The sequence below is a fragment of the Prosopis cineraria genome, unplaced genomic scaffold, assembly GCF_029017545.1.
Source record: "Prosopis cineraria cultivar Desert tree isolate PC_DT_omini unplaced genomic scaffold, ASM2901754v1 PC9, whole genome shotgun sequence".
Classification (NCBI taxonomy): domain Eukaryota; kingdom Viridiplantae; phylum Streptophyta; class Magnoliopsida; order Fabales; family Fabaceae; genus Prosopis; species Prosopis cineraria.
In genome coordinates, this window is record NW_026555340.1 from 27,750,433 (window position 1) to 27,778,186 (window position 27,754).

General features: G+C 32.5%; 4 protein-coding genes across 6 annotated transcripts; 1 reads left to right on the forward strand and 3 right to left on the reverse strand.

The window, feature by feature from the left end:
- Positions 1-2,318: 2,318 nt before the first annotated feature.
- Positions 2,319-5,877, reverse strand: LOC129320433 (phosphoserine phosphatase, chloroplastic). Of its 2 annotated transcripts, none has more exons than XM_054965892.1 (8): positions 5,738-5,877; positions 5,251-5,494; positions 5,019-5,151; positions 4,832-4,939; positions 3,952-4,045; positions 3,182-3,331; positions 3,041-3,094; positions 2,319-2,602 (listed from the first exon to the last, which is right to left on the reverse strand). In XM_054965892.1, the coding sequence occupies exons 2-8, from the start codon at positions 5,471-5,473 to the stop codon at positions 2,477-2,479; spliced, it is 888 nt and encodes a 295-aa protein (XP_054821867.1). In that variant the 5' UTR covers positions 5,474-5,494; positions 5,738-5,877; the 3' UTR covers positions 2,319-2,476. The 2 variants fall into 2 exon arrangements, with proteins under 2 accessions (XP_054821867.1, XP_054821866.1); XM_054965891.1 differs by having other exon boundaries at positions 5,733-5,849.
- Positions 5,878-7,135: 1,258 nt separating this feature from the next.
- LOC129321071 (uncharacterized) lies at positions 7,136-7,992 on the reverse strand. Its single transcript, XM_054966799.1, has one exon. The coding sequence runs from the start codon at positions 7,931-7,933 to the stop codon at positions 7,421-7,423; it is 513 nt and encodes a 170-aa protein (XP_054822774.1). The 5' UTR covers positions 7,934-7,992; the 3' UTR covers positions 7,136-7,420.
- Positions 7,993-14,788: 6,796 nt separating this feature from the next.
- LOC129319395 (uncharacterized) lies at positions 14,789-18,727 on the forward strand. 2 transcript variants are annotated; one of them, XM_054964453.1, is made up of 9 exons: positions 14,789-15,041; positions 15,921-16,036; positions 16,218-16,275; positions 16,462-16,611; positions 16,957-17,167; positions 17,562-17,607; positions 17,839-17,959; positions 18,035-18,107; positions 18,288-18,727. In XM_054964453.1, exons 1-9 carry the CDS (start codon positions 14,984-14,986, stop codon positions 18,514-18,516), a joined length of 1,062 nt encoding a protein of 353 aa, XP_054820428.1. In that variant the 5' UTR covers positions 14,789-14,983; the 3' UTR covers positions 18,517-18,727. The 2 variants fall into 2 exon arrangements, with proteins under 2 accessions (XP_054820428.1, XP_054820427.1); XM_054964452.1 differs by having other exon boundaries at positions 14,799-15,041; positions 18,282-18,727.
- Positions 18,728-20,285: 1,558 nt separating this feature from the next.
- Positions 20,286-24,047, reverse strand: LOC129320668 (PLASMODESMATA CALLOSE-BINDING PROTEIN 3-like). The gene is made up of 4 exons (XM_054966220.1): positions 23,790-24,047; positions 23,203-23,439; positions 23,025-23,058; positions 20,286-20,993 (listed from the first exon to the last, which is right to left on the reverse strand). Exons 1-4 carry the CDS (start codon positions 23,911-23,913, stop codon positions 20,693-20,695), a joined length of 696 nt encoding a protein of 231 aa, XP_054822195.1. The 5' UTR covers positions 23,914-24,047; the 3' UTR covers positions 20,286-20,692.
- Between the last annotated feature and the right edge of the window lie 3,707 nt (positions 24,048-27,754).

Here is a 27,754-nt window from a genome sequence, read left to right on the forward strand (position 1 = left end):
CCAGGCGTGATTGTTGGACAAGGACGTACCATGAGTCCAAATGTAATTGGTGAGATTCAGTTAATCATAGACCCAATATGTTTATTTGCCCACAAAAAAAAAAGACCAAATATGTTTATGCTTTTTTATAATGATATACTCTCCTCTGAATTATAATATAAAATATTTTTTATATTTATTTTTTTAACTATACCCCTATATTATTTATTACTCCTTTTAAAAGATTATGCTTTAAAATTTTAATTATTATTATCAAAACTCTCATATTCTAGTATTTAATGAAGGTATAAATGAAAAGATATGAATATTTTTAAGAATTTAAGATTTTAATTAATATTGTTCGTGAACTCTGAATTAATTAACTATGATTTATATCGTAGTTCTGAAGAAATATTTATGCTTTTAGCACACTAATGAAAAAATTATTACACCTATTGGCAAAATGAAAAAAGAATAAATTAAATCATGGATAATAAACATTAGATCACATAAGAGATCTGACTTAATAACATTAGAGGTGAGCAAAATCAAATTAAAACTAAAAATCAAATAAATTTTGTCTATTTAATTTGATCTATTCAATTTTCTTTTAAGGACAATTTTAGTTGATTAATTCGATTCGATTTGAGAATTTTTGAAACAAATAAACCGAACTGACCGAATTATACATTTTTTATATTTTTAAAAATATAAATAAATTTTCATTTAGGTGAGTAAAAAACATCTTTCTACCACATGCAGTAGTAGTATTTTTTTGTTTAATATGATATTCTAATTTTTATTTTTATAATTTAGTTTTTAATACAATAGTATTGAGTTTTGTTAATTTTTTCATGAATGATAGTATAAAATTGTCATTTTTTTGTTGGACCTTTAACATCAAGAGATAAAAATTGGATAGAAGAATATATAAATAATTAGATTTCATAAACCCAAATCAAAGCTTTTAAATTAAATAAATCAATTGAATCAAACCATTATAATTCAATTCAATTTTATTTCTGTTTGATCACGTGTTTCAATTCAATTCAATTTAAATTTTTTATATAATTCAGTCAATCAATTTTAAAAAAAAATAAAATTGAACAAATCGAATGCTCACTGTGTCATAAAAGTAGTTTTCTTATATGCAATAGCCATCAAGTTTTTTTAAAAAAAAAATTGAGCGAGGTGCAATATAATTTTTATCAACAAAGTGCAACTACATAATTTACACTCGTCGAACTGAGTGTAAATGCATGTATAAAATCCATAGGTCTCACTAAAAAAATAGTCTTTCCGCGTTGACAAGCGAAAATGAAAGCAACACGTCAATAAATAAATACATTTATTGTACCCAAAAAATAAATAACTAAATTTACTTGCTCTCACAGATCATTGGGACTAAACATAAGGGTATATTTATTTTAGTTTTAATTTCTAAAACTAATACTAGATTGAATGGAGTGATTACTCTAAGAAGATCACATCAAATCTCTTTCTTCCACGTCCCAACTTAAGCGAACAAACGGGCCCAAATGACAATCCAGCAACTAGTCTTAAATTTGTTTGTTAGCAAATTTGCTCACCGTATTATCGACGTGAAACCACTTTAACAAAGTATATTTGACTTGTTAGCCACACAAAATAAAGTATATTTGACTTATGGCTTTTGATTCAAAACGACAAGGTGGGTAATGGTAAGTAGTATTAATACATGGCGCCTGCTTTCCCTGACTCTCCTATGGACCCTAATATGGACTCGGTTTCTATCCGTTTCGTTACATGCATGAAGAGAGTAAGAATTCAAAAATTAATTAAATAGTAAACGAGATTATTTTTATACAATAGTGATTTTATTACTTTATGGTGTGTATTTTAAGTAGAGATACAAGCATCGAATATTTTCATTCTTTTTAATGCCTAACATCAGTTTACCTTCTGTCAACATTTTTATTCATTGATTCATAATTGCCCCACCCGGTGCTTTTTCTCTGACATGGGATTCGGTAAATGTTCTTTTCATACCTAGATAACATGGACACCCGAATCAATCATATCAAACTGATCCAAATTATATTCAAGATTCAGTTGGTTCAGTTATATTCACTGACTTGAAAAATCTCTGAACTGTGAAAAGAAAACCGAGCATATACTATCATAAGACTTTTCGGCTAAATTCAGGCCAATTTCATTTCTTTGAACATCTTTCTGTTGGGCCAAGAGTTTTTAAGCGTTTATGTAATCATATTTTCTTACATAGTTTGCAATAAAAATAGGAGGCAAGAACAACGATAAAAGGATGGAAAAAGAGAAGGGGTCGGGTGGGGAGATCTATATGAGCAAGGAAACTTATTGGCTCTCAGAAGTAAGGGACCAGCTGTTAATTTTCTTGCAGTTACATAATCCTCCATGGAGAGGAATGCCATAACCTTAGGGGGAAAACACAAAAGCACTGTGATCACTTGGACTCAGGATCAAACCAAAACAAATGAAGCTATCCTAGCAAATTAATGAGGTCTGCAAAATCAAAAACGAGCCAATCAGCTTTTGCAGCCACAGATTCTCGAAGCTGAACCCCCGCATAACAGATGAACAAGTCGGCAGCACCTGGTCTACGAGCCTAGATGGAAGAACACAACAAACATATTAAAACATGATATACTCCCTCCTATCCTAAATATAAAGTCTATTTGAGGATTTTGATTTGGTCATAACACAAGGTCTCATTCCTTCTAGTTTCTGATATTAAATTCTTTTTTCCCATAATACCCTTATTTATTGGAATATTTTCATCTCTGTGCATTATATTTTAATCACTAAATGGTAGGGGTGTTTTTGGAAATGTGTCACAAATTCTCTCCGCACTAATTACAAATAACAAACTAACCTACTTTTTTTATATTTTATGAATTATGTAAGATATTTAGGACTACAGCTAATACAACAACAACATTATTTGATCCTCTTCTTGTCTCTTGAAAAGGTTGAATCTGTTCTGTTTACATAATACGAATAAGAAAATAATTCTTTTTACATGTATATGCAGGCTTTTACTAACCTCAAGATCAGTTGCACCGTCCCCTATCATAGCTAATTTTTTGTATTTATGACCCTGAAAAATCAGTTTGACCAGACTTACGAGTTACAAGCAATGCATTTAGTAAAAATTAACGAGCAGGAGCATCTGAGCAACGCTAACCTTCCTGATCTGTTCAACTGCAGCTGCTTTTCCTCCACTCTTTGAAGTAGGTTCATTTCTATCGAACCCCACAAACTCTCCAGAGCTTCCAAAAAGCAGTTGATTGGCAAAAATATTTTCTTTTGGGATCCCAAGTATGGATGCAACCGGCTTCATAAGAAGTGTCTTAGTTAGTAGAAAGGAAATAGACTATCTAATTCATCATGCTGTGTCTGTGTGTAGAATCAGCTTGCTTCTCAGATAAGAAAAGCACAGCATTGATTCCGTAGAATTCACCACAATGTTGTAGCTACTATAAGAATTTAAATTTGACAGGTACTAGAGGACATAGATATTAGTTGCTATTATTTTCTTTGTTCTCTTTTAGATTGAAAAACACCAATTGCAAGACCACTGCCTCTCGGACTAATAAGCATGCTGGTTTAAAAGAACAACAAAGATGACATTGCTCAAAAGTCAGATTTCTAGTTAAGGAATCTACATCTACATGCTCTTTGGCTGTCATTCCAAATTCTAAATTCAGTGGAGATTTGGTGGTTATTCAGTAACAGATGTGTATTTTAACATGTTACTTTTTTTAATTATATTGAGGCTTGTCTAGTCCTTTGGTGGACTATATAGGTCAAGACCTGCAAGTGCTAGTTTCAAATTTCATTGGGTACAGTATCAAACTAAAGTCATGTACTTAAACTGTCATAGTTATGTTAAAATTTCCTCCTTTGAGCCTACAATGAAGCAAAAAAAAAAAAAATTACAGCTATTCACCATACATTGATCATTTGACGAAATCCCCCAGAAATCAGATAAACATCAATGTGCTTGGCCTTTAACTTCTCAACTAACTCTTTAATGCCAGGGGAAAGCCTGTATATCAAGAAGTATAATCATAGTCTGAACTAAATAGTTTAAGACACAAATTAGATAAACAGAAATTGGAAGGTGAAAAAGAAAGAACAATAGTAGAAGTTAAGTTTCCAAAATTTAAGTCTCAATAATAATAAAAATATGACTTAAACATAACGGCATGTCATTCTGCTCCAGAAGCCATGCAGCGTTTCTCGTTAACACTGAAACGAAGAGTATGTAAAATTATTACCAGGTGATCAATTAAACATTTGGTAGGTCAAATGATATATCATTCCTTAGAAATCTGGCAATTGCCTTATAGGAGATCATTATGGATGTGATTTATTACATGGCCATTTGGTATATGTGAATTAACTCTCTTAGTTCTGTTGCCAGCCCAACTAGATTACACTGGCTTATCTGTTTCAGATCCACAAGGGCCCTCAAATGGGCACAGACAGCTAGGTTTATGTTAGTTGATGTCTTGATGATAGAATTGAGTACAAATCTGAAACATGTTCCCCAGTACCAATTTTTACAGGCATTGATAATGTTTTTTTTCCGAATAAATAATATCGGGTTATATGTAATACAAAAGGTTGGGAATCTAGTTTTCTAATTCTGCCGAAGTGGAATCTTGGACGAGAATTATTGGAGAAGGATTATTAGTAGGAGTCGCATGGTCAATTTCTTATGGTTGCAAGCCAATCGGGAGATTAGAGGATTATACGGAAGATATAACAATGATAAACAAAATGTCAAATCTTCTCAAGAGAATGCACAAGTCAACAAAATCACACATACCTTGGGGGTCTTTGCTCAATAAAATTCTGAACTTGAGATAAAGAAGGACTGAACAAAGATAGTCTAGAAGCCAAGGCATCCTCAAAAGGAACAGAACCACCCATTGCTCTGGGGAAATTTGAAACTTTAATCAGACACAAAAACTTAAGCAAAAGTAATCAGAGAATTTTCAGTCAGTTGATCCAACCTAGCAGTCCATTCAGCAACGGCCTTTCCAGCACCGCAGAATTCAGCAAGTTCATCAATACCTTCGTCCAGACAGACTGTGCTATCGACATCAAAGCACACAGCATCAACAATTCTCCAAAGCTCAAGAATCTCTATCATTTTAAGAAAGCAACCATCAACATTATGACACCTCAATCAATTTTTTTCTCTTTTTCTTTTTTCTATCAAATTATTTCAGAGTGATGAAAAACCTTTCGAAGGCAGCATGTTTTCAGGATGCCCCACTTTTGAGCTCCCAACTGGTTGAGCAGAAGCTACCGTTATGTTGGATGATATGGACTGCTTCAATAAGCCAATTCGAGTTCCATTGGCATTCTTCCTCGAATATAGTGTGCACGGAGAAAGAAAACGACATTTAGATTTTCTACTATAATCACAAACTGGACTGATCTTATAACTCCCCAACGCTTCCATGAAATTTACCTTCTTCCAAATCTGAAAAGAAAACGGTTAATTTCTAAAATTTTCTAGAAAAATATATTTTTCATCCGGCAAATAACGAATCAAAGAAGAGTGAACACTGTTAAAAAACCAAACGGATGCAACTTATCAACTGCTGACATATTTACACATTTTTTTCAAAATGATATTGAAGCCGAACAATCTCGGGAAAAAGTCACGATCTAATCCATATGCACTAAGCTGTATCAAATATTCAGATCATGTTACGCAACTCACCAGATGAGAATATGAATCTTCTCCAGCGTCTCTGCGAAGAGGAAATGCCAACTTCCTTCTCTCCTTTCAAGAACTGTTGTGATTGTGCATTACGCATAGAGGCGATTTTGCCGGCTCGGGCACGATGCCTTGAGCCCAATCAGGCCATTGGATTTTTGGGCCAGTTGTCTATTTGGACCAATGGTAGTATGGTTCATTATTCGAATTTTGCATGGGACTTCAATTTAGTGTTTTTTTTCCCCCTAGTAAATGAAGCACGAATTGTAGCAGTTCGTGCTCTTAAAAATTATTCTAGCATTCAATTTTTGAAGATGTGTACAGAGAGTATAACTTGAAATAGGACAATCCTTAAATGGCACTTAAATTTTTTCAGAAATTAGTCTCCTGACTAACGGCCGTCTGCATACATTGAAAAAGAAAAAAAAATCAGTGTTTTTATCAAATTGAGAGCACAGTGCCTTGTAATCTTAAGCGTTGACAAAAAAAAAAAAGAAAAGAAAAAAAGATTTGCAATCTTGAGCTTTTAGGGCTCAATACACTGTTCTCTCTGAAATGCTAGATTTACAAATGCAAACTGATAGCCGAACGTCTTTATTATGAGTATTTTTGGTCAGTAATGTAACCTAATTAAATTAAAAATACACTTTACTGCCTCGAAACAGAAAAAGAGGTGAAAATATACTTTAAAAGTGAGACAGAAATTGAACATTAAATCCCCATCATTAAACACTTTACATGGGTTTGAAGTTGGAAATGGAACCGGCTTCTCCTCTCACCCTCCTATCAAATATAAACCGATCATATTAAATATATTTATTTTTTATCTTTATTTTAAGAATTATAAAAAATTTAATAAATACATTTCATTACTAACTTGACAATTCAGATTTAATATTAATAATTTAAATTTGATATTAAATTTTTTATAATAGATTATCTAGAAATACCATACATATTGCAGGTTTAATGTTAAAATTATAAAAAAATTTAATATTAAATTTAAATTATTCATATTAAATTTGAAATGTCTAAATTTTTGATTAAATTTAATAAATAATTATATTTTTATTTTAAAATAATATATTTAAGACTTAAGAGTCAACAACAGTTAGGAGGAGTGAGCGGATCCAGTTGAAACTCCCTCTCCAGAAGGGCAACTGTGTCAGCGCGTCACATCACATTTCCACCCATAGAAAAAGGAAGTCACATATTCTTTTTAGCCTGCGCAAAAGCGAGTCAAATTTAAGGAAGAGATAAGATTAAGGAGGGAAAAAATCAAAATGCAATGGAATAAAAGAAACACAGGAAAAGAGAGAGAGAGAGAGAGAGAGAGAGAGAGAGAGAGAGAACGGACAGAAAATGTCCTCGACACATTATATTCGATAGGAACCGTAGGAATGACATGAACATCAAAGCCCCGTGGGAGATTTTAGCAAGTTGAACAGCACATCGAACACCTTCTCGGTAAGTACGAGCAATACATATGTTCATTGAATCCATCAAAGCCACGAAATGTTTTTATTGACCACGGTTTTCCACACGTAGTTTCATTACCCTACTCAAAGCAGAAAATGTACAGATAAACTACTTCATTAAATCAAATCAAAGTATAAAGCCTACAGCGAGAGAGATAATTCTAAAAGTCTAGAACCGAAATATCTATTAAGCTTTTAGCTGAGCTCTCTAACTCGACCAACGTCTCCGAATCAAGTCGCACTCCTCCGCGTCGGCCACGTCAATCTTGGAAACCATGACAAAGAAAATCGTCTTAAACTCTCTCCTATGTTTAGTCTTTCTGGCCAGAGAAAGGGTATGGTGTATGATGTAGGGTTTCAGAAACACGCCCAAACCAGCCAGAATGGGCAACGACGCTAGCTGCGTCGAAACGAAACAATCAAACGTGCGTAAGACTTCAGGGCCGCTTGCGATAAGCCACAGAGGAATCTTGAACCCTAAAGTGAGCTCTGGCGAAACGACATAGTCGTCTTCCAGGCTGACTCTCTGGCCTTTGATGGGCTCCAACAACAGGGTGTATTTTTGGCGTATGCGAAGCTCGACTATGGCCTCCAAACAGTCACCACTTGTTGGGTTTGATGGCTTGTCTTCCTCGGATATCTCGTACTTCACGGCGAGACTGTGGTCGGTGTGCGGAAGCGCGGTGAAGGGAAACGAGGGAGGGTAATGAAAAAGTGACATGCCGTTAGTTGCGGATGGGGAGACTAGAGAGAGAAGGAAAAGGTCGTGTTGATTCTCGATAATCGATACTCCCCCATCGTGGGTTCATTTTTATAAGAAATTTTTACCTAATTTATTAAATTCAAAATGATTCAGTTAAAATAATAAAAATATTTTAAAAATAAATCATTCTCTAACTTTGATCCTAACTTTTAAAAAAATATTTTAAAAACTTTGCTGAAGAGTAATTTTAAAATTGTATGTCAAAAATTATAAAATAAAAAATAATTTATATAAAAGAATAAGAAGATTTTTTGAAATGTGAATGATAAAAAAATATAAAGAGAGTAGTTAAATTACGGAGTTTTCTTCCTTCGTGCTTTGTTTTGTAGAGTAGCTATCGTAGCTTCCTTTTGTTCGTTTATCAAAATCAAAACAAAAGAAGCCTAAAGGAAAAAGCTGATACTTGATGCCGATGAGAAAATGATTGCTTGCGATTTTAATTTACAATTTCTTTCAAAAATTGCAAGAAAATATTGTTTACCTGAATTTTAAGTTAAAGTATATTTTAATATTTTAATTTTATATAAAATTTTAATTTAATATTTTAATTTTATAAGATATTTTTTTAGTTATCTAATTCTAATATTCTTATTTTAAAATTATTTTTTATATCAATTATTGTTATTTAAAAAAAACTTAATACATTAATATTTTATAATGCCTTGTTATATTTAAAAGTTTAATGTAAAAAATTTTTATGATAAAACCAATAATTTTATGATTAAAAGATTGAAAGTATACTCTATAAAACTAAACAACATAGTAAAGTCTTTAATCTCATGCAAAATTAAAAGATTAAAAATATACTTTAACATAAATTTTATATCATTCTGAGTCTTTTTTGAAGAAGTTGATTGGATTTTTTTTTAATGAAAAGTGAATTTCATTAAAAAAAAATCAACATTTACAAGCAGTTAAGCACGAACTAACCCTGGAGAGTTAAAAAGCCGAACATCAAAACCATCAAAGAGAGAAAAAAGTTGACAGGATCTTGATTGTTGAATTTGGATCTTTTCAATTTCAGGGACTGCACCAGGATTGATTTAAAAGATATTTGATATTAACAAAACCGCAAATCAAGCAATGGTGATTCAGGGTAAATTTTCTAAAATCCACCAGGGGTTGGTTTGTTTGGGTTTTTATTAGAAAATCACTTTTTTTAAAAAAATACTTATAAGAAATTTTACGATGTTTACTTTATTTTATAAAAATAGAATATGAAAAAAGTTAACTTTTGGTAATTTCTGATAATACGAGAATATAATCAATATCATGAAATTTTAAAATAATTAGATATAATAAAAAACAGCTTTTATAAATAAAATCTGTAAAGATGTCATGAAAAGTAAAAATGAAGAATAAATTATTTTTTATGGTTTATAAGTTTGATGAAATATAGTGGAGGTTTGTCTTTTTTATAAAAAGTCAGTTAATAAGGAGAATTTGGTTTACAATATCTAGGGTGCAGGGGATTTCAAAGGAAATGAGGGGTCCTGAGGAACATTAAATGAAACAAAAGTCAAATAGTTAGCTAAAACATAAGTACACCTACACCAATAGTAAAAAAGAGCAATGTTTAGAAAAAGGTATTAAAATAAATTTTTTTCAATTATATTGGAATGTAAGGCCACACTGAATGAAAGTATGTTTTGAAGATGCTTCCTTGATTCAAGCTAACACACTTAGAAAGTAAAGTAAATTGAAACAATTTGACTCAAAGAAAAAGATTGTTTTTAGATAAAGCTTTACGTGAAACTGAAATTGACATAAAAGAAAATCATGTTAAGTTTTATGGAGTATATTTATTTATAAATAAGCTTTACAAAATTTAAAAATAACAGTAAGATCCATTGCAATCTAAATATAATTTGAAATTAAAATATAGAGATAATAATATCCCTATTAAAAATATATTACATCAATTAAATAATTTTTAACTATTTTGTCAATAATTTACAATTATTACTTAAATTTTTTACAATTATAACTTTAATTTTTTACATCAAATATTTAAATATTTAATTATTAAACATGTAAAGATACCATTGTAAAAATTAAAATCAGTATATATATATAAATTTAGAAATAACAGTAAGATTCCTTGCAATCTAAATGTAATTTGAAATAAAATATAGAGACAATAATGTCTCTTAAAGATATATTATACCAATCAATAATTTTTAACTATTTTGGTCAATAATTTACAATTATTACTTCAAATTTTTACAATTATAACTTATTTTTTTACATCAAAAATTTAAATCTTTTAACTATTGAACATGTGAGGATACTATTGTAAAAAATTGAAATCATCATTATGTATATATAAAAGTAGGGTTTCAAGTTACAAAAAAATACCACATATTCATTTTTAGATTTATTATGATTTTATACTTCAGAATGTCTTTCGTACGATTATGTGCTCTAAAGTGAAGTTTGGAATTAGGTTGGGATGTTTATTATTTTTTAAAAATATAAAATATATATTCAAGTTTGAAGTTATGTGTAGAATGAATTATATTTTTAGATATATATATATATATATTATATAACCTACTTTTATCTATTTAAAATTCAAATCTAGCATTTTAAATTTAAATAATATCTATCTATTTAATAACTCTATCCACCTAATAAATGGCAAAAATCTAGGTTAAATATTTTTTTTTATAGATAACTTAGTAAATTAATATCTATCTATAATATTAAATATCAATAATTTTTTTGATACATGATTTGATAAGGAATTCTTGGGATTTGATATTATAATTAAAAATTAATCCAGCAATTTCATGCCCAAAAAAAATAATCAATCAAATTAATAAAAGAATCACAATTTCCTTTGTTTTACTTAATATTTTTTAATTTTTTTAAATTACTAATTAATATTTATCTATTTTAATAACTCTCTCCAACCTAAATATATGGTGAAAATATGGGTTCATAATTTCAATATATACATACACAACTACATATTGGGATCCAAATTTAAATTAATATACATCTGTTTAAATATTTAGAAAAAATATGTGTTTTACTATTTAATCTATCCTCGTGAATTTAAAAAAAATATGTATGATAAAGTATAAATATTAATATATTTAATTATTTGGGTCTCATAATGTTAAAGTCATATATTATTTTTCCTGTATTTTATATAATTTGGATTCTGCAACAGTTTGTTTGAACTGCTAATTTCATATATTAATAATCAGGATCTCATTTTGTTAAATTCATGTATTAAGTTTGATAAAATTCAAACTCCTTTAATATCTACACTCAAAAAAATAATATTTAATATCTATTATTTTGATATTTTAATAAAATTACCTCTTAATTTCTCCTCCCAAGTGAGCTTTATGCAATTATAAATTACTAGGTCATGCTAATAGAATATTTCATACCTTCATGTCCAACTCAATCCTCTAATTGCATTAGGTTTATTCTTCTTCCAACTCTTATACGTAAAAATCATGCACAGTTAAATCAGTTATTGAGGATGATGGAGTAAGTGTTTATGCCTTTTGTATTACTTTTTTATAACTTAAATCTATCAATTATATCTAATATATGATACTTATTCTACATATGGGACAACATTGCTATATGGTGAATGAATATTTGTAATCATTTAAAAGCCTTTTACAAAACATTTTGGAGATAGGTTGCATCCCTTTAACATATATAAAATTTTAAAATTTAGGGGCTTTCAATGTTCTTATTCATGTAGGACTACAAATCATCCTTACAAAATTAGCTTTCATATTCTCTACCAATGTGAAGTTGCATTTTGAGACAAGTTCCATCTATCATTTTAGGTTTAATTTTGTTAATATTATAGAACTTGCAAATTAGGAGGCAACAAATGATAATCACCTAGTAGTTAGTATGTATCTAAATTTTCTAAATTTGTTTTTCAAAAATAATAGTGTTTATTTAATACATACTAGGTTAAGAAAGATAATAAGGCTTCTAATATAAAAATCTAGACATCATTGTGAAACCTAATGAGAGTTGTGACAAGTCAAGTGAAAAAAGTAGTTCGCCATTGTTCTAGAAGAATGAATTAATGGATAGTAGTTGCTGGGTTGTTACGGTAAAGTTATGCCTTAATGGTAATTGTGAATTTGCACTTGCTAGATAGATTGTTGCCAAATATTATTTAGTATACTCCTTCCAAATCCATAATAAAACATCTTTTAAAGAGATTAATAATACTGTCTTGTTAGTGTTGATGTTGCTAGTCTGGTTTTTTTTTTTATTGCTTGACATTTAGAAGGGACTATCATAAACATTAGAAAGTCAAAGTTATTTAGCATTATTGATTTTTTTTTTGAGTTCATTCCAAAGTCCATTCAAAAGTGTTTAAAGGTCTATTTTCTCAACTTTAATGAAAGTAGCTTTTACATTTAAAAAAAATAAATAGAGCTTTAAATGTTGTTGGATAATGTTTTTCACCGTGTTTCCCTCCCCAAATACTATAGAAGCTCTTCCACTAGGAAGAATTTGTATGAGTTATGATGGTAAAAAACACTAATAATCACTTGGCTTGTGACCAGTAAATTTACGTGTTAAGTCAAGGATGTGACCCAATCCACGTGTCATCTTTTGCACCTGTCTACTTGTGCACCTGTCTAAGATCCATTCCTTTGAGGGTTCTTCAGCATAAAAGAAGTGGTCTTCAACAGTACTCCCAAAACCTCCCATTCTTTGTTGGTGATGAGAAATTGTTTGTCTTGTTGAAATCTTCACTAGGACTTGACCCTGAAAATTGGTTTGTTTTAAAACGAGTGAGAATGAAAAATGGGCGAGGAAGAGGGAAGGAAAAAGGTTACAATGAACCAGGATTTGTGGAATTGTTTGCCAAAGGTTCTGGTATCCCTCGAGTTATCAAGCTTCTATCTTGATTTCTCTTTCCCATTCAGTCAAGGTCTTTGCAACCAAATGGCAGCAGATTTTGAACAAGCTCGAGGAGCACTATTCAAGGCCATCACCGTTGTGAACTAGGCAAATTGACCTTCACACTAAAAAAACAAAAATTATTTCTCACAATACTACGCTTCAATAATTTTTAACAAGATGTTATAAATTTCAAATTCATTCTGATTAACACTGAGTTTCAATTTTTTTTGATTGAAACGTGCATAGAATCTATTTAATTTAAAAAATAATAAATATATGTCCCATCATCTCTCTCTTCAATCATTTTTTTTTGTCAAATATAGAAGTTCTAATCATTTAAAAAAATTAAAATATATTTCATCCTCTCTCTAATCAATTTAAATCATACAATTCTAATTCCAACATAACTCCATTAAAGACTAAATAATCAATTGAAGTCTCTAAAAGCTCAAACTATATCAAACCCTAAATTTTTTTTATCATCAAAATCAAAAATCAAAGAGAGTGTGGTGATTAAAAAATATTTAAAATACTTATATAGTCTGGAAAAAGTTCAAGATCAGCTACTTAAGGTATCATATTATGGAGCTCCATTTTAAAAATTTTGCTTACTCTCTGTCTCAATTTTTTATTGTGCATAGTGCGAGAGGAAGACAAAAAGAAAGAGAAGAAAGTGATGCACGCAAAAAAAGAAATGGGTTTGAAAATAATAAGATAACTTAGTAGGTACGCCCCATTCTCTGTATTCATTTTCACTTTTTCTTTGTTTTTTTAATCTTCTTCTTTATTTTTCTTTTCAATAATTAATAATCTATAAATCTCCCCTACACACATATTATGTAATCTCTATAGAACTTTCTTAACATCGTTAAAAATTAAACTCTCCTCTAGCGTATTTTGGCTAAACACAATTTCTTTAATATTTATATAATAATAATTTTTTTATTTAGACTTGAGGAGTGAAAATAGATATGTTATGATGACTTAGTATCATTAATGATATCGCAATTGATAAATTTAAGGATTCACGGTGATTAATATCACTCATGGTATAATTTAAAATATGCTAGCAATTTTATCATTTTGACCTGATGACTTAGTATCACTCAGGGCATCTCATTTGATAATTTTAGAGATTCATGGTAATTTACTCAGCTAATCCAAGCATCTAATGTTGCACTAGACATTAACATTTCAATTTCAATTGATTAGGGATTTCAATTAATTTTTAATCTTAATAGAATTAATAACATTGGAATAAGGATTGTACGATTTAGATCTTGCTCAAATAATTAATTAGAATTTAGTTGAAGAGAGAGAAGATGAGATATATATTTGATTTTTTCAAAATTAAATAAAAAGCTTCTATATCTGATAAAAAAAATGACTGAAGAGAGAGATGATGGAACATATATTTATTTTTTTTAAACAAGTCAAGTTTTATGGATGTTTTTGATTAAAGAAAATTGTGAACTCAATGTTAATCAAACCAAATTTTAATTTATAATATATAAGTAAATATTATTGAAAGTATAGTATCGTGGTAAATAAATTAATTTGCTTGAGAACTATGATCCCAGCAAGTTTGAGAAAATAAGTGATGGTATTCGTTGGAGGGATATAAGAGTTTGGAGGGAAAGAAGAGTGTAAAGGGAGAGGGAAGGATGAAGAACGATAATGGTATGGGAATGATTCAAGTCTATGTGTGAGTCTAATTCTAAGCTCATTTAAGTTGCCACATTAAAGCGACATGTTTAATGGTTAACATTGGCATGGATTAATGGTGTAATGGCATTTATTATATTATTTTCGAAAGATGGAGGGCGGCATTGCCCTAATAAAAGTTTACGATGCCAGTCTCGGATAAAAAGTTCTGAGTCAATTTACCATTTAATCCTTTGAAATTTCATATTTAATTGGTTATCAATCACTCAATTGCAACCGAAATCTAAAACCTTCGGAATCTGAAACAGAAATCTTTATCTAAAACCTTCGGTTCAGTTCAGAAATCACAACCGGAAGTCTGGAATCTAAAGTCCCAAGAAATAAGAGCGCGCTCTTTTTAACCCTAGAAGGAGGGAAGTGAGCATTACATCTGCGATTACAATGGTGGCTGAGAACTCATCTTCCGGGAATATACAGGCTCCTAATGCTCATTTCTTTGGTAAGCTGTTGACTTCGAAATAGCTCTAATTTTCGGTTCATGAAGAAATTTCGACGACCTTGACCCTGGTTAATGAAAAAAGAAAAAATAAAAACAACGGGACGCCACTGGTTTGGTCATAAGTATTTTCAAAGGTAGAGGAAAGATTTGACTGATTTATTTGTCGAGTCTTTCGGAACAAGGGTCAACAAATTAAGCATTAAGCCTTGCTTGAAGTAGCACCGTTTATTCTAATTAACATCTTTCTTGGGCAATAAATGCATTATACTGACCATTTTTAAGCTGATAAATTGATTACTTCTCTTCTTTGGTAGAAATGTTGGAAGTGGTGTTTAAATTACTCATCATGGGGAGCAAGTCGATGCTGTGTTAGCTTACTAGTTTGGGGATACTTGCAATTCCCACTTGATGTGCGACGTGCTTAGTTTTCCCAATCTGATGGTCAATTATGTAATCTGACCGCAAAATTTTGATATGCCCATATAAAATTGGCACAAAGTATTTTATATCATTTTGCTTTTTAAGCTATTGACGATATTATCTATTCTGTAAAAAAATGTGTTTATAGTATGTCATGAAGTCCAATAATGTGACATAGTCGAAATGGCATGGAAAGATATCTGCCCTTTTGCAGTGGCTTCTGTGGTTCATGAAATTTATTTAGGGCTTTCTTTGGAAGGTGCAAGGAATAGAAAATGACTTACTTTGAAGGCATTTACTTTATCTCAATGGATAATAAATGCTTGCTTATACTGTCTCCTTTTCATCCCTACTTCCTTCCAAGCAAAGCCTATTGTCACAAGAACATTGTTTCCTTTTATAGAAATACAACTAAAAAGAATAAATTTTCTTATTTGTATTACATTGATGTTATTGAAGTCTGGAGAGAGTTTGTTTGGGGAGCTATTGCTGGTGCTTTTGGGGAAGGAATGATGCATCCGGTGGATACCATTAAAACACGGATGCAAAGTCAAGCAATAATTGATGGAATTCAGGTAAAACGAAATATCATAAATACATTTAGGCATTAGTATTGATACCTTTTCAAACATCGGTGTAGATATATTGTCTCTTATAAGCTTAACAACACAAGCTACATGGACACTGCTGTGCCATTTGATTTAGTCTTAGCTAAATCCTTTCTCTTTGTTTTGGAACTTCATTCCTATCTTCTAGAATCAGAAGAGCATACTACAGATGGTGCGGTCTGTTTGGCAGGTTGATGGTTTAAGAGGTACAACTTTTTGAGTTATAAAGGACGAATAGAACTTATTGATCTTGATTTTAAATTTTCATCTTGCTAATTCACTGATAAATATACTTGATATTTTTTTGAAATTTTTTTAGACACAAAGACTTGTGCATCTTGGGCTATGTGCTTTGTAAATATTTGTCCCCATGATTGATTTGAATTGTTTAGGCTTTTACAGGGGTGTAACACCAGGGGTTACTGGGTCTCTTGCCACCGGTGCAACATATTTTGGTGTCATAGAGTCCACTAAAAAATGGATTGAGGACACACACCCTAGTCTTGGTGGCCACTGGGCGCATTTCATTGCTGGAGCTGTTGGTAAGTATTGATTCCATAGTTCCAGCTATTTTTGTATCATCTTGAGTTCCAAAAGTTGTATGTTTTGCTGGAGTCACTGATGAGCATGCATAGAAAAGGACTTGTAACGTGTCTAAGTCACATATTGTCCTCATATGTTATTATATACAACTTCTGAATTGCTATCCAATCTCGTGTCTCAAATGTGTTCTGGCATTTCATTGTTACACTGCAGTATGATGTCAGAATGTTCTTATTGCTGGCATCAATGCTTGTAATTGTGTGATCCATGAATTCACGCTCATGAGCATTTGAGTATACCTCCTAGGGCTCAATCTTTGCCTTATTTGTTGCCTATTCTTTCAGGAGATACGCTTGGTTCTTTTGTGTATGTTCCATGTGAAGTGATAAAGCTACGCATGCAGGTTCAAGGCACAAAGTCATCATGGAATTCCGTCATCATGAAAGATAGCATTTCAATGAAGCCTGGCATTCAAATATATGGTTACTACACAGGGATGTTTCATGCTGGTTGCTCAATATGGAAAGTGCAGGGCTTAAGGGGTTTGTATGCTGGGTAACTAAAATAGATCTCTTTATTTTAACAGTGTAATCTGGCGTTGTTTAGCATATTACTTACCATTGGAGGCTGCCTTTTTTCATTTGAAGAGTTGCTGGAAATGGTGCACTAATCAACATGTTATATTGGGCACAAGCTAAGCCCTACCCTCTTCTTGCTATGTCACTATCATAAGTTGCATGTTCTTTTTAGTATTCACAAGACTCATAGCAGTTTACCATAAGTGTTTTAGGTTTTTCACACATGCAAATAGATAGAGGCATTTATTTATAGTTTATATATATCCACATGACGTATCCTTTCTTTATGAGTGAGTCATGGAAGTCTGAATCCGTTCTTTTCCCTTGATTTGATGCTTATATATAAATCCTTCTTTTCTTGCCTCTGGCAGATATTGGTCTACTCTGGCAAGGGATGTCCCATTCGCTGGACTGATGGTATATGCATGACCTGTAGCTTAATATTCCTAAAAGCTTGATAAATGATAGAGCACAATGGCGTCTTGCAATCCATGTAGCCGACTCCACTTAGTGGGATAAAGGCTTGTTGTTGTTTTTTTTTTTTTTTTTATAAAGAACTACTCTAGTGATGGCTTGGCTCCAAAAAAAGAACCATAAATTTTATCATGCTGTTTTCCCTGCTTTGAAGCAAATCGTTTTTACTTATAGGTCATGTTTTACGAAGCTATGAAAGATGTAACAGAATATGGGAAGCAAAGGTGGATATCAAACTCGGATTGGCATGTCAACAGTTCTTTAGAGGGACTTGTGTTAGGAGGCTTAGCTGGTGGTATGTCCTATACTTTCCTTTAATTAGTGAATTGTTTAGGATTAATAATTTGTGGTGTGAAATGATCTTACTCAGGTCTTGGTGCTTATCTCACTACTCCCTTGGATGTCATCAAAACAAGATTGCAAGTGCAAGGTTCAGCTATAAGGTAGCAGGTTAATTCTATGACTGTTCATTCAATTTATCCCTGGTGCAGACTTGTCATGAAGATACTTACCATGTTCTTTTCCTTAGAATAATCATGAACTTGGGGGGTTATTCCTGTTTCCGAGGGACCGAGCTAAATTGATGCTGGTAATTAAGCCTTTTTATGTTGTACTAGGTATAGTGGTTGGTTGGATGCGATCCGTAACATATGGGCTATGGAAGGCATGAAGGGGATGTTTAAAGGTAGCGTCCCGAGGATTACATGGTACATCCCTGCTTCTGCGCTCACATTCATGGCTGTGGAATTTCTCAGAGGTCATTTTAATCAAACAGACGCATGTGAAAATTTTCAAGAAGTTGCTACATTATCAGTGGACAAGAATAAATCTTCTGTACGAGAGGTTGGGTAAGGTTTTCTGGCCAAATGGTGTTACTTCCCGACCATTTTTTTTTTTTTCAAGATGGATTGCGGTATCATATTGAAATTCTTAGACATCTCAATCTCAATACATGGAGAGAAAAGCCAAGTTGTAACTTAGTTCTGAAATGTTGAACCGCAGGAAAATGAATGGAAAATTATAATTTTTGGGTACTACATTTAAAAATTTCCAATTAGCTTCATCAAGTTGAATTCTTATTATTATATTTTGGAAAAATTAATTATTTAGTCTTTATAATCTTAGTTCAGTTGTAATTTAGTTTTGAAGTTTTGACACGGTTCAAACTCAATTTTGTTTGGGTTTAAATTCAATTACTAGCCTTTAACTCTATGGAACATGATCCCTATAGTTTTGGTCATTTAAAACAATAGTCCCTATCTTTGGAAAAAATAATTTTAGTTGTAATTTTATTTTTTGAAATGCAGGGGAATTAATATTTTAAATAATTGAAATACAATTATTTTTTATAAATACGTCGTTTTTATTTTAACAACAATTTTTTTCTGTATGGGCGCTTCTCTTAGAAAGGCTTTTTGTCAGGGTTTCTCTCTTAGACGAGTTTTGTCAGGTCTTTGGATATGATCTCCTAAGTCATGTAGATGTTTATATTTGTGTTTGTTGAACTAGTTAACCAGTGCAGTCATTTGTTTTTCTAGACACATGATCAAATTTAACACTATAAGTTAAGTTTCTAAAATTTGTTTATCATATATTTTTAAGTGGATGATCGCACTTTTCAATGGTGATACTTATGATTAAGTTATCCAATAGTATAATGAGTTGTACTATTAATTAATTCTCTCTCACACACATCAGCATGCATGTGTATTCATAGAAGAATAATATAACGAGTAGAAAAGTTTTATATATAAAATTGGAGAATCATAATATTAAATTCTTAACTGCATTTACATGTTATTATATAACGTTAGCAGACAAAATTTCAGAGCAAGTAGCTACCACTTGTGAAACCGTATAAGTTGAATTATACATGCATTCAGAACGGTCACTATAATAATTAAAAGTAATTTAGATGACTTTTTTTTTTAAAAAAAGAGCATTTTATACTCATGGAGCCCAACCCATCTCAATTTATATTAAGACAAGTCTAACAAGAGACTCTTTGACCTGAATTGCCCAAGGAAAAAAATTGTTGCTAGAAAATTGTTACCCTTGTCTAGTTCAAATTGATTTGATTCAGATTAATTGAAATCTAATTTAACGATTTTATTTCTTAAAACCAATATGTATTTGGAGAGGAGGGAGTGGGGGGGGGGAGAGAGAGAGAGAATGATACGGAAGATTTAAAAGGAGACAAAATCAAAATGGTGCGCAGCACGTGACATCCATAGATCTTTTGAGAGTTTAAAATTGCCATGTGGATTCTGTATTTGTCGGTAAATGATGCAACGACCCGATGACAACCACAGCCACGCACACCTGGAATGTAGATTCTCCCAAGACCATAAATAGTGGCTCTTCTGCTAACTTTGTCTAACATGTGACTCCATTCCAGACTGTTCTTTTCTTGTTTATATGTCCACTTCATCCAAAGGCACACATTCATGCCAAGTATTCAGATTCAGCCAAGATGCGTATCGAAATTTAAAGACGTTGAAATGACGCATCCGACATATTTTGAAAATATATATTTTCCTCCATCGTATTGAAAGATATGAATCTAAATTATCCAACAAAATAAACCAGTGGTAAAAGCTTGTTTAAAAGACAAGCGAAAATGAAATGCATTGGTGTCCATGCTCATTAGTAATTCTAATTCTCCAAACCAGAAAGAGAGGAGTCAACGAATGAGATAAAGTTCTTATCAGAGTAATTAACTACCAACCTCTTAGAGAACTGAAGATCCAGATGTACATGAAGAGAGAATTAATGCAAAACTAGAGAGAACACCATAGCACTGCTCAGAAAGAATCAAAAGCCCATGAGGTAGCAGATAACAGAACCCAAAACTACTCATAAAAACCTCACGTTGTTCCTAGTTCAAGTTCATCAAGACCTACTTAATCACTTCTTCTGCACAGTGAAACACAGCATCATCACATCAGCACCATCACATAACCCCACCATTGCTGGCCAGAGTCCATACCCACTCACTGCTCTCGTCCTTTCACTTCTCAGCCCCCCACTAGAGCCTCAGCGTCGTCATCATCAAACTTGAAAAGAGGAGGATTGAGAGTGTAGAGACCAGGATATGGTCTACAAGTCTGAGCCCACCATGACTAGTGTCATCAGTGGTCATGCCAGATCCAGTAGGTCCCATGCCATTGCCGATCCCTCCTAATACCCCAGGTGTTGCACCATAAGGCGTGGCTGTCGTGGTGGAGCCGGAGCCAGTGGTTGTCGATGGAGTTCCAATTCCGGTGTAAGGAGAGGCTGAAGTCGGTGTGGTTGTCCCGGTTGTAGGGGTTGTACTAGTGCCAGCAGTACTGATTAGGGGAAAAAACAGTCCGTATCAGGAACTAAACCAGTAAAAGTCAGTAATTATAGATTCACACCTTTAAATGTGTTGGTGAACGGACACAATAAGGCTCTTATTGCTAAAGAGATTCAAACCAACCAGCATTCTTATCTCGTGTCCTGACAGGACATAGCACAACATGAATTATGCAGAAAAGCTGTAAGAGTCATACTTGATTATGAAGAACAAGCACGTTCTGGATATGCAAGAAGCTCTTTTCCAACATAACTAGAAAATCAGCTCAGGCCCAAGAGTTTCAAGCATGAAATATAGATACCAGAAACTGAGGAAGACATGACAGATAGCAGTTGAAGACAATTTAGACAGAACAAAAGCTCCTTGTTCACAAAGTAGATTCATTTCCAGGCAAAGTAGTTTCAACATAACAGGCTCATAAGACAAATAATGATTAACATAATTTAATCATCTTTGGTTAATAAGTCTCATTCAACATTCTTCCAAGCGTATCTAGGGTCCACAGCCACGAGATAGTGTAGCAAGCAGGACGAATCAAGAGGGCCCAAGTCCAGGCTAGTGGCCGCTGCTTCTATGTGAGATGGTGAAAACTGAAAACGACTGGTCGTCACACTAACCAAGAAAACTTGGACTTTTTTTCTAAAGTTTTACTCAGATTTCAATGCAAACGTACATTTATCTATCTGGCTTTCCTTGTTCCCTTGTCATCAGAATCAAAATCGCAACAACAATAATAATCTCAAGATAAAAGATGGAATCTTGAACTAGGTTTCGCTATAGGTTCACGCTTAACACTGTATATTATCCCACTATCTTCTTCCCGGCATGGTTTGGTTTGCCACCTACCCAAAAGGCAAATCGAAAGGGCATCGAACAAGGGATTTATTTGAACAAAATTACAAAAATGTCAATTTGTAGTAATGATGCCCTTTCTATTTATTTTTATATTGTTTCTGGTTGTACAAGAAGAGCTGTAATGATGGCCTTTTTATTAATGCTAAATTGCTAGTAAGGTTCAAACTTTACCAAAAAGGTGTGGAATCCCCATTATTGCATATCTTTAGCGATGTTAAAAAGTATTACTGCAACAGCCACGCTCATCAATAAACGGTCAGTATGGGGCATAAGCATAATGACATTTCAAGATGGGACAAATAAAAAGAAAATAGTAAAAAATATTGTAGAGAGGAAATTTTACAGTGAAATTAGAGGTTAAAAAATATAGTAGAACAAAAACACGAAATTCAACCTTTCTATTGAACACGATTAGATTTTAATTCAGACTCTTATTTCCAAATAATCACCCAATTTTGTTGGCCAAGAAAAAACAGAAAAAATCTACTTTGAAAAACCACGAAAACCTTTTTCAAACGAAAAATTTTGCGGGTTCTAACAAAAATGGGTACATTTTGTGGGTTGCTAACGAAAAATTTCCTCTGCTTTTAAACGTTGGAATGAAGCAAATATGCGAAAACACAAAAAGAAAAAAGAAAAGAAAAAGAAAACCACCGCTTTTGTGGCCCAAAAAAAGTATTTAAAAAATTCCACCGATTTCCAAGTTAACTTCCCCACCGCATCATCCTTTTTGTTGGAAATTAAACAGTTTTTTCGTTTTCATTTTTAATTTGAAAAAATCACGACGACAATAATAGTTATCATCTCATCAGCGTTACCTTTCTAATCCAGCGAAGAAATGTCGCCATCTTCAAAATCATCATAGAGCTATATGTGAAAATGAAATGGCAAAAAGTTTTAAATCTAAAAGCTTTATAACAAGCTGCGAGTATGCCGAGCCATACCTACCGCATCCTCTCACAAAAAAGACCCTTTTTGTGGAAAAATAAATCAATAGAATTAACATTTTAAGAAAAGAAAGACTTAAGCGTCCGCATTGATCAAACTAAAAGAACAGAAAAGGCCGCATTGAAAGGTTGTAAGAATCACATTCCAAGCTTAAAAAGAAAAAAAGAGGGAACAAAGATTAAACAAAAACAAAACGAGAATTATAGATCAAAACACATACCTAGCGCTTGAGGGGTAAATACAACCAGCACTGCCTGTCATCAATAATCACAAAACAAAAAATATGAAAAAAGTTTCTCTTCTTGGTTCTTTATTAGTGACTAAGGAAAAAATATGCAATATACATTACTAACAAAAAGCAAAGAAACAAGAAAAATGAAGAGGGTTTAGAGATTTACTGGGGTCAGATGCAGTAACGGTGGCCGTTCCGGCGAAGTCACAGGTCCCTTGGCCCTGACCCTTCTTTTGGAAAAAACTGTTAACGGCGTAACTGCAGTGAGCCCTAACGGTGTTAGGTTGGAAACAAGGTCCGTTTTGATGGATAGGGTTACAGTCAGCCCCAGCTCCACAGGCATAATCCAATGTCTTTTGAAGGATTGCGTCGCTCCCATCCTTGCAAACGCACCAGTTAGCACCTTTCAAAATCAAACAAGAAAAGTGAGTGACACTGACAATGGCACATCCTCTACACACACACACACACAAGATCAATACACAAGAATATGAAGCAAGTAAGAGCAAAGGTCTCGTCTTTGAAGGGTCTGCGAGAAAACGAAAAGGAGAAATAGATAAAAATATATATATATATCAGGACTCCTCACAAGGAAAGAGATAATGTCGCAAACAGATCAGGTTAGTTCAGGAAAAGATAAGATCTTTACGCCAAAAAAAAAAAAGGAAAGACAAAGAGAGTGTAAGTGTGCAGCTTGAGTAGGAAAAAAAGGAGAGGGAAAATGGAAGAGAGTAAATCAGCTGGGAGGCGTACTTGTAGAACCAGTGAAGGCCAGGAGAAGCACTGCGAGAGCTAGAACAGCCATGTTAGCTAAGCTAGAGGAAGAAGAACGGCTAGGAACAGAGAATGGTGAGAGAGAGAGAGACGTAAGCAACATTGAGCAGAATGGAAAGCGTGGTACAGCAAAGAGAGCGAGAAGGAGAAGAAGAGGGAACAACGGTGGTGGGTGCGTGACAGAGTAAGATCAGATTGGAGTGGCGAAGAACATGAAGACAAATATCAAACATATAGAGATTGATGTAAAGTTGTGAACGGTGGCGTGATAGTGGCCCCGTTTAGTGTCGGCTTGTGGGCGTAGAGTGGCAACTTTTTTTCGCTAGATTTGAATTCCTAGCTGTAAACTATAAGTTACTAGTTATTTATTTTTTATTATTAATTAATAGTTATTTTTTTAAAAAAAAAATCACGCTCCTTGGTTTCTTTTCTTTACCCTATATCAAGGAAGGTAATAGAAACAGTGTCGCGGGGACTCGCGAAGGCTTTTACCAGAGTGAGACCTTAAGCAGTGAACTGACCTCTGGGAATGTGTGTCTGTTGTTTCTTTTTCGATTCCTATTGTCATTGTGTTACAACTTTCGGTATCCAAAGTGAACGAGGGGAACGCCAAGTTCAAACATTTTTCTTGACCAACCCTTCCTAGGTCTAAAAGTCGTCTAAATTCACCAAAATAGCAGGAAGGCCAGTGAAAGTCAAATTAATTAAATAAATACAGCATGGACTCTATGCTTTTTCGCAGCATGAAGTTAAATCAATAGATTTGTAGTTACATGGGGAGAAATATAAAATCTGATATTTCAACTTTCAAGTACTGGTATTAGAATCAAGGGGTATATATATAGTTACAGTATCAGAGGGCATACACACACACACACACACACACACACACACACAGAGTGAGTTGGTTTTCTTCGTTCGGATAAACCGTGAAAAAGCAACCATTATGGGTCCGAAGATAAGGGCGTGGGTGGTGGGTATGATGCTGGACGCAGGTGCGAAATTTACTACTGTGGGGCCCATCTAATTCATTGTTACTTTTGAAATTCGATCTGTGCTGGCCATAAATAGTGACGCCAGTTTGAAGTGTGATGTGGTTTTATCATCTTGAAGACCTCGGCGGCAATAATGGATCCCCGATTTGCAGAAAAAGAGGGGAGGGAGTGGAATTGTCCCATTAATTAAAACCAGCCGGATTAAAGAAAACTTTAGAGAGGATATGGGTGAAATAGATAGACCAGTTAGTACGAAGCTCGACAATGCAGAAACTGTGATGAGAGATTCACAAAGATGGCGTTATGCCATGGCCTTTTTACCTGTATACTCTGAACAATTTTTTTTAAAAAAAAAAAGCTAAGTGCTGCAGTATGAAAAGTATTTACCCAACGCTTTACCAAAAATTGTTTAAACCAAGAACGGATTAATATTTGTAAATAACTCATTTAAGTCACGAACAACAATTTTGCAGTCAAAATTTTTTTAAAAAAGTGAAATTATTAAATGTGTATTTGGATAGCCATATTAATCAATTTTTTGAGTACAAAAAATTGATTTTGGCTTCATTTACCCAAATACCAGGTTTTTTGGTTGATCAATTTGTGGGATGACAATCGATTTTCCTCCGAAGTTGCCAATCCAAGCTTTTGCAAAAAAATTTATGAAAATATATTGAAAAAAATTACAAAAAAAGCCTACAAAAAAATTACAAAGAAAGCACATAATTTAATAAAAATAAAGCCAAACTCTCTTCTCTTCTTTTTTTTTAATAAAATTCAAACATTGTATTGTCAATGAATTTGTTTGTAATAATTAAATTATATAGTAATTTATATAGTTAAAATTAATTTTGATTAAATTATTCAAACATCATTCAATTTTGTTAAAATTAATTTTAAAAAAATAGTATCCAAACAAATTATGTTATAACATAATCAATTATGATAAAAATTTACCGCTTAATTAATTATTTTTATAATTTATTATACCCAATTGAAATTCAAACGAGCACTAACTTGGCAAATAAGTTCAATTTTTTTAACTAACAAGGCATATTATTTTATATTTTACTTTCTCTCAGCTTGTCCTATCAAGAGTTGAATTGTCTCATTTGCAAATTTCTCAAGGTAGATCGGTCATGCAACATGGTGGCTACTTATTTGCTCAGTTACCAATTGAAAATGAAAATGTATATAAACAAGAGTCTCAAGATTTTAATTAATGTCATTATATATTAGCCCTATCACTATCATCACCTTTTTCACCTCTCTTAATCTTGCTTAATTCGAGTCTTGTTATATGTCACATTCATCTTCATCCCTTTTCAACTCACTCACTCTTATTTAATTTGGATCATTCGTGTATTTACTTGATGAACCCATACTGTTCTCAGCTAAATACAACACTTACACTTTTGAACAATTTATTAATAAAGACATAACACTCTAAATACTCATGCACATAATGAGATTGACTAAATTTTTGAGACTCTTATTCCCTTATATTTTCATTTTCAATTAATGGTTAGATAGATAAATAATCATCACATTACTTACTCAATTTATCTCGAGAAATTTGTAAATAATGCAACTCAACTCTTGATAAAGCAAGTTGCAAGAAAGTAAAACATAAAATATTATTCCCCGTCAATCAAAAAGCTAAACCCATTCGCATTTCATCTTTTGCTAAAAATAATTTCTTACTACAAAAGTATTATTGATATGAACAAGTTATTGACAAATATAAATTCATTCTTGATTTGAACGATTTTTGGTATAGTATCCGAATAAATATTGTCCAAGGGGCAACATTTAGGTAAATAGCATTAAGATAAAAAAAGCTCATCATCAACAAAAATTACATGAGTTGGGACTTCAAATTATCAAATTATCTCTCATTTTAAGTGCGAGTAGTTAACTATCGCAAGGGATTTTTTTAAAGAATTTCCATCGAGGAACCTCACTGCTGAGCGATGATCATTTATGTTATGAGTTGTAGCATTTTACATTCATGTTTTTGAAAATCTTAAACTGACTATCTTAAATCTTAATATTTTTGTACTTCTATTTTTGAGTTTTGGAATTTTATGCCCTTTAATCTAGAGCTAAAATCTTAACCTTGCTTCTGTCCATAAGCCTCTCCACATGCATCCATCCCTCCAAGGCAACAGTCTTCAAGCTAGCTTTAACATTTTATGGATCAATTACTTTAGGCTTTGTTTTGCGTGATGTAAGAGTTGTGGATGAAATTGAAATTATAATGAAAATGAAAATATAAGAGTATATTTGATATGGAGGCAAAATCTTGGTATAATTTTATTTTTAAAAAATATGTTTGTATTATCAAAAGTCTAAAAGATCCTTGCTAATTGAAGAAAGAAAAAAAAACACACACACACCCCTCGATCTATAGCCCCACTCCTATAGTGGCCATGTCCTACTTCATGCTAACTTAATATTGGATTTTGAGGAGGAATACATACTTACAGTGGTTGAGTTGCACCGACGTATGTGGGAACAAAGCCACGAGGTCGAACTTTGTTTGGATACACATAGTAAATACACTTGTAGAAATTGAGAGAGAGAGAGAGAGAGAGAGCGCAAGCCTAACGAATGAATTCTCAATCAATACACAACTGCTTGAAAGTTTTCTAGCTCTTAAGACTATCCACACTGATTGTGGTTTTTAGTCGTACGTGCGTGAAGTAAAAGCATTCCCTCCTCTAAAGTTTTAAATCATTAAGAGAAAATTACACACTTAACCTATAGTATATTACATTTTCGAGCTTAAATATTCTCTATATTCTAATAAAAATCTCATAGACTCATATTAGGCCTGATCCACCAAGAGTGGATTACCCAACACATAAGAATGATGGTAGGGTGATCTAAAACAAACTAACCTATTTCAATCATAGTTTCATACTTGCCCCAAAAATTATATCATCC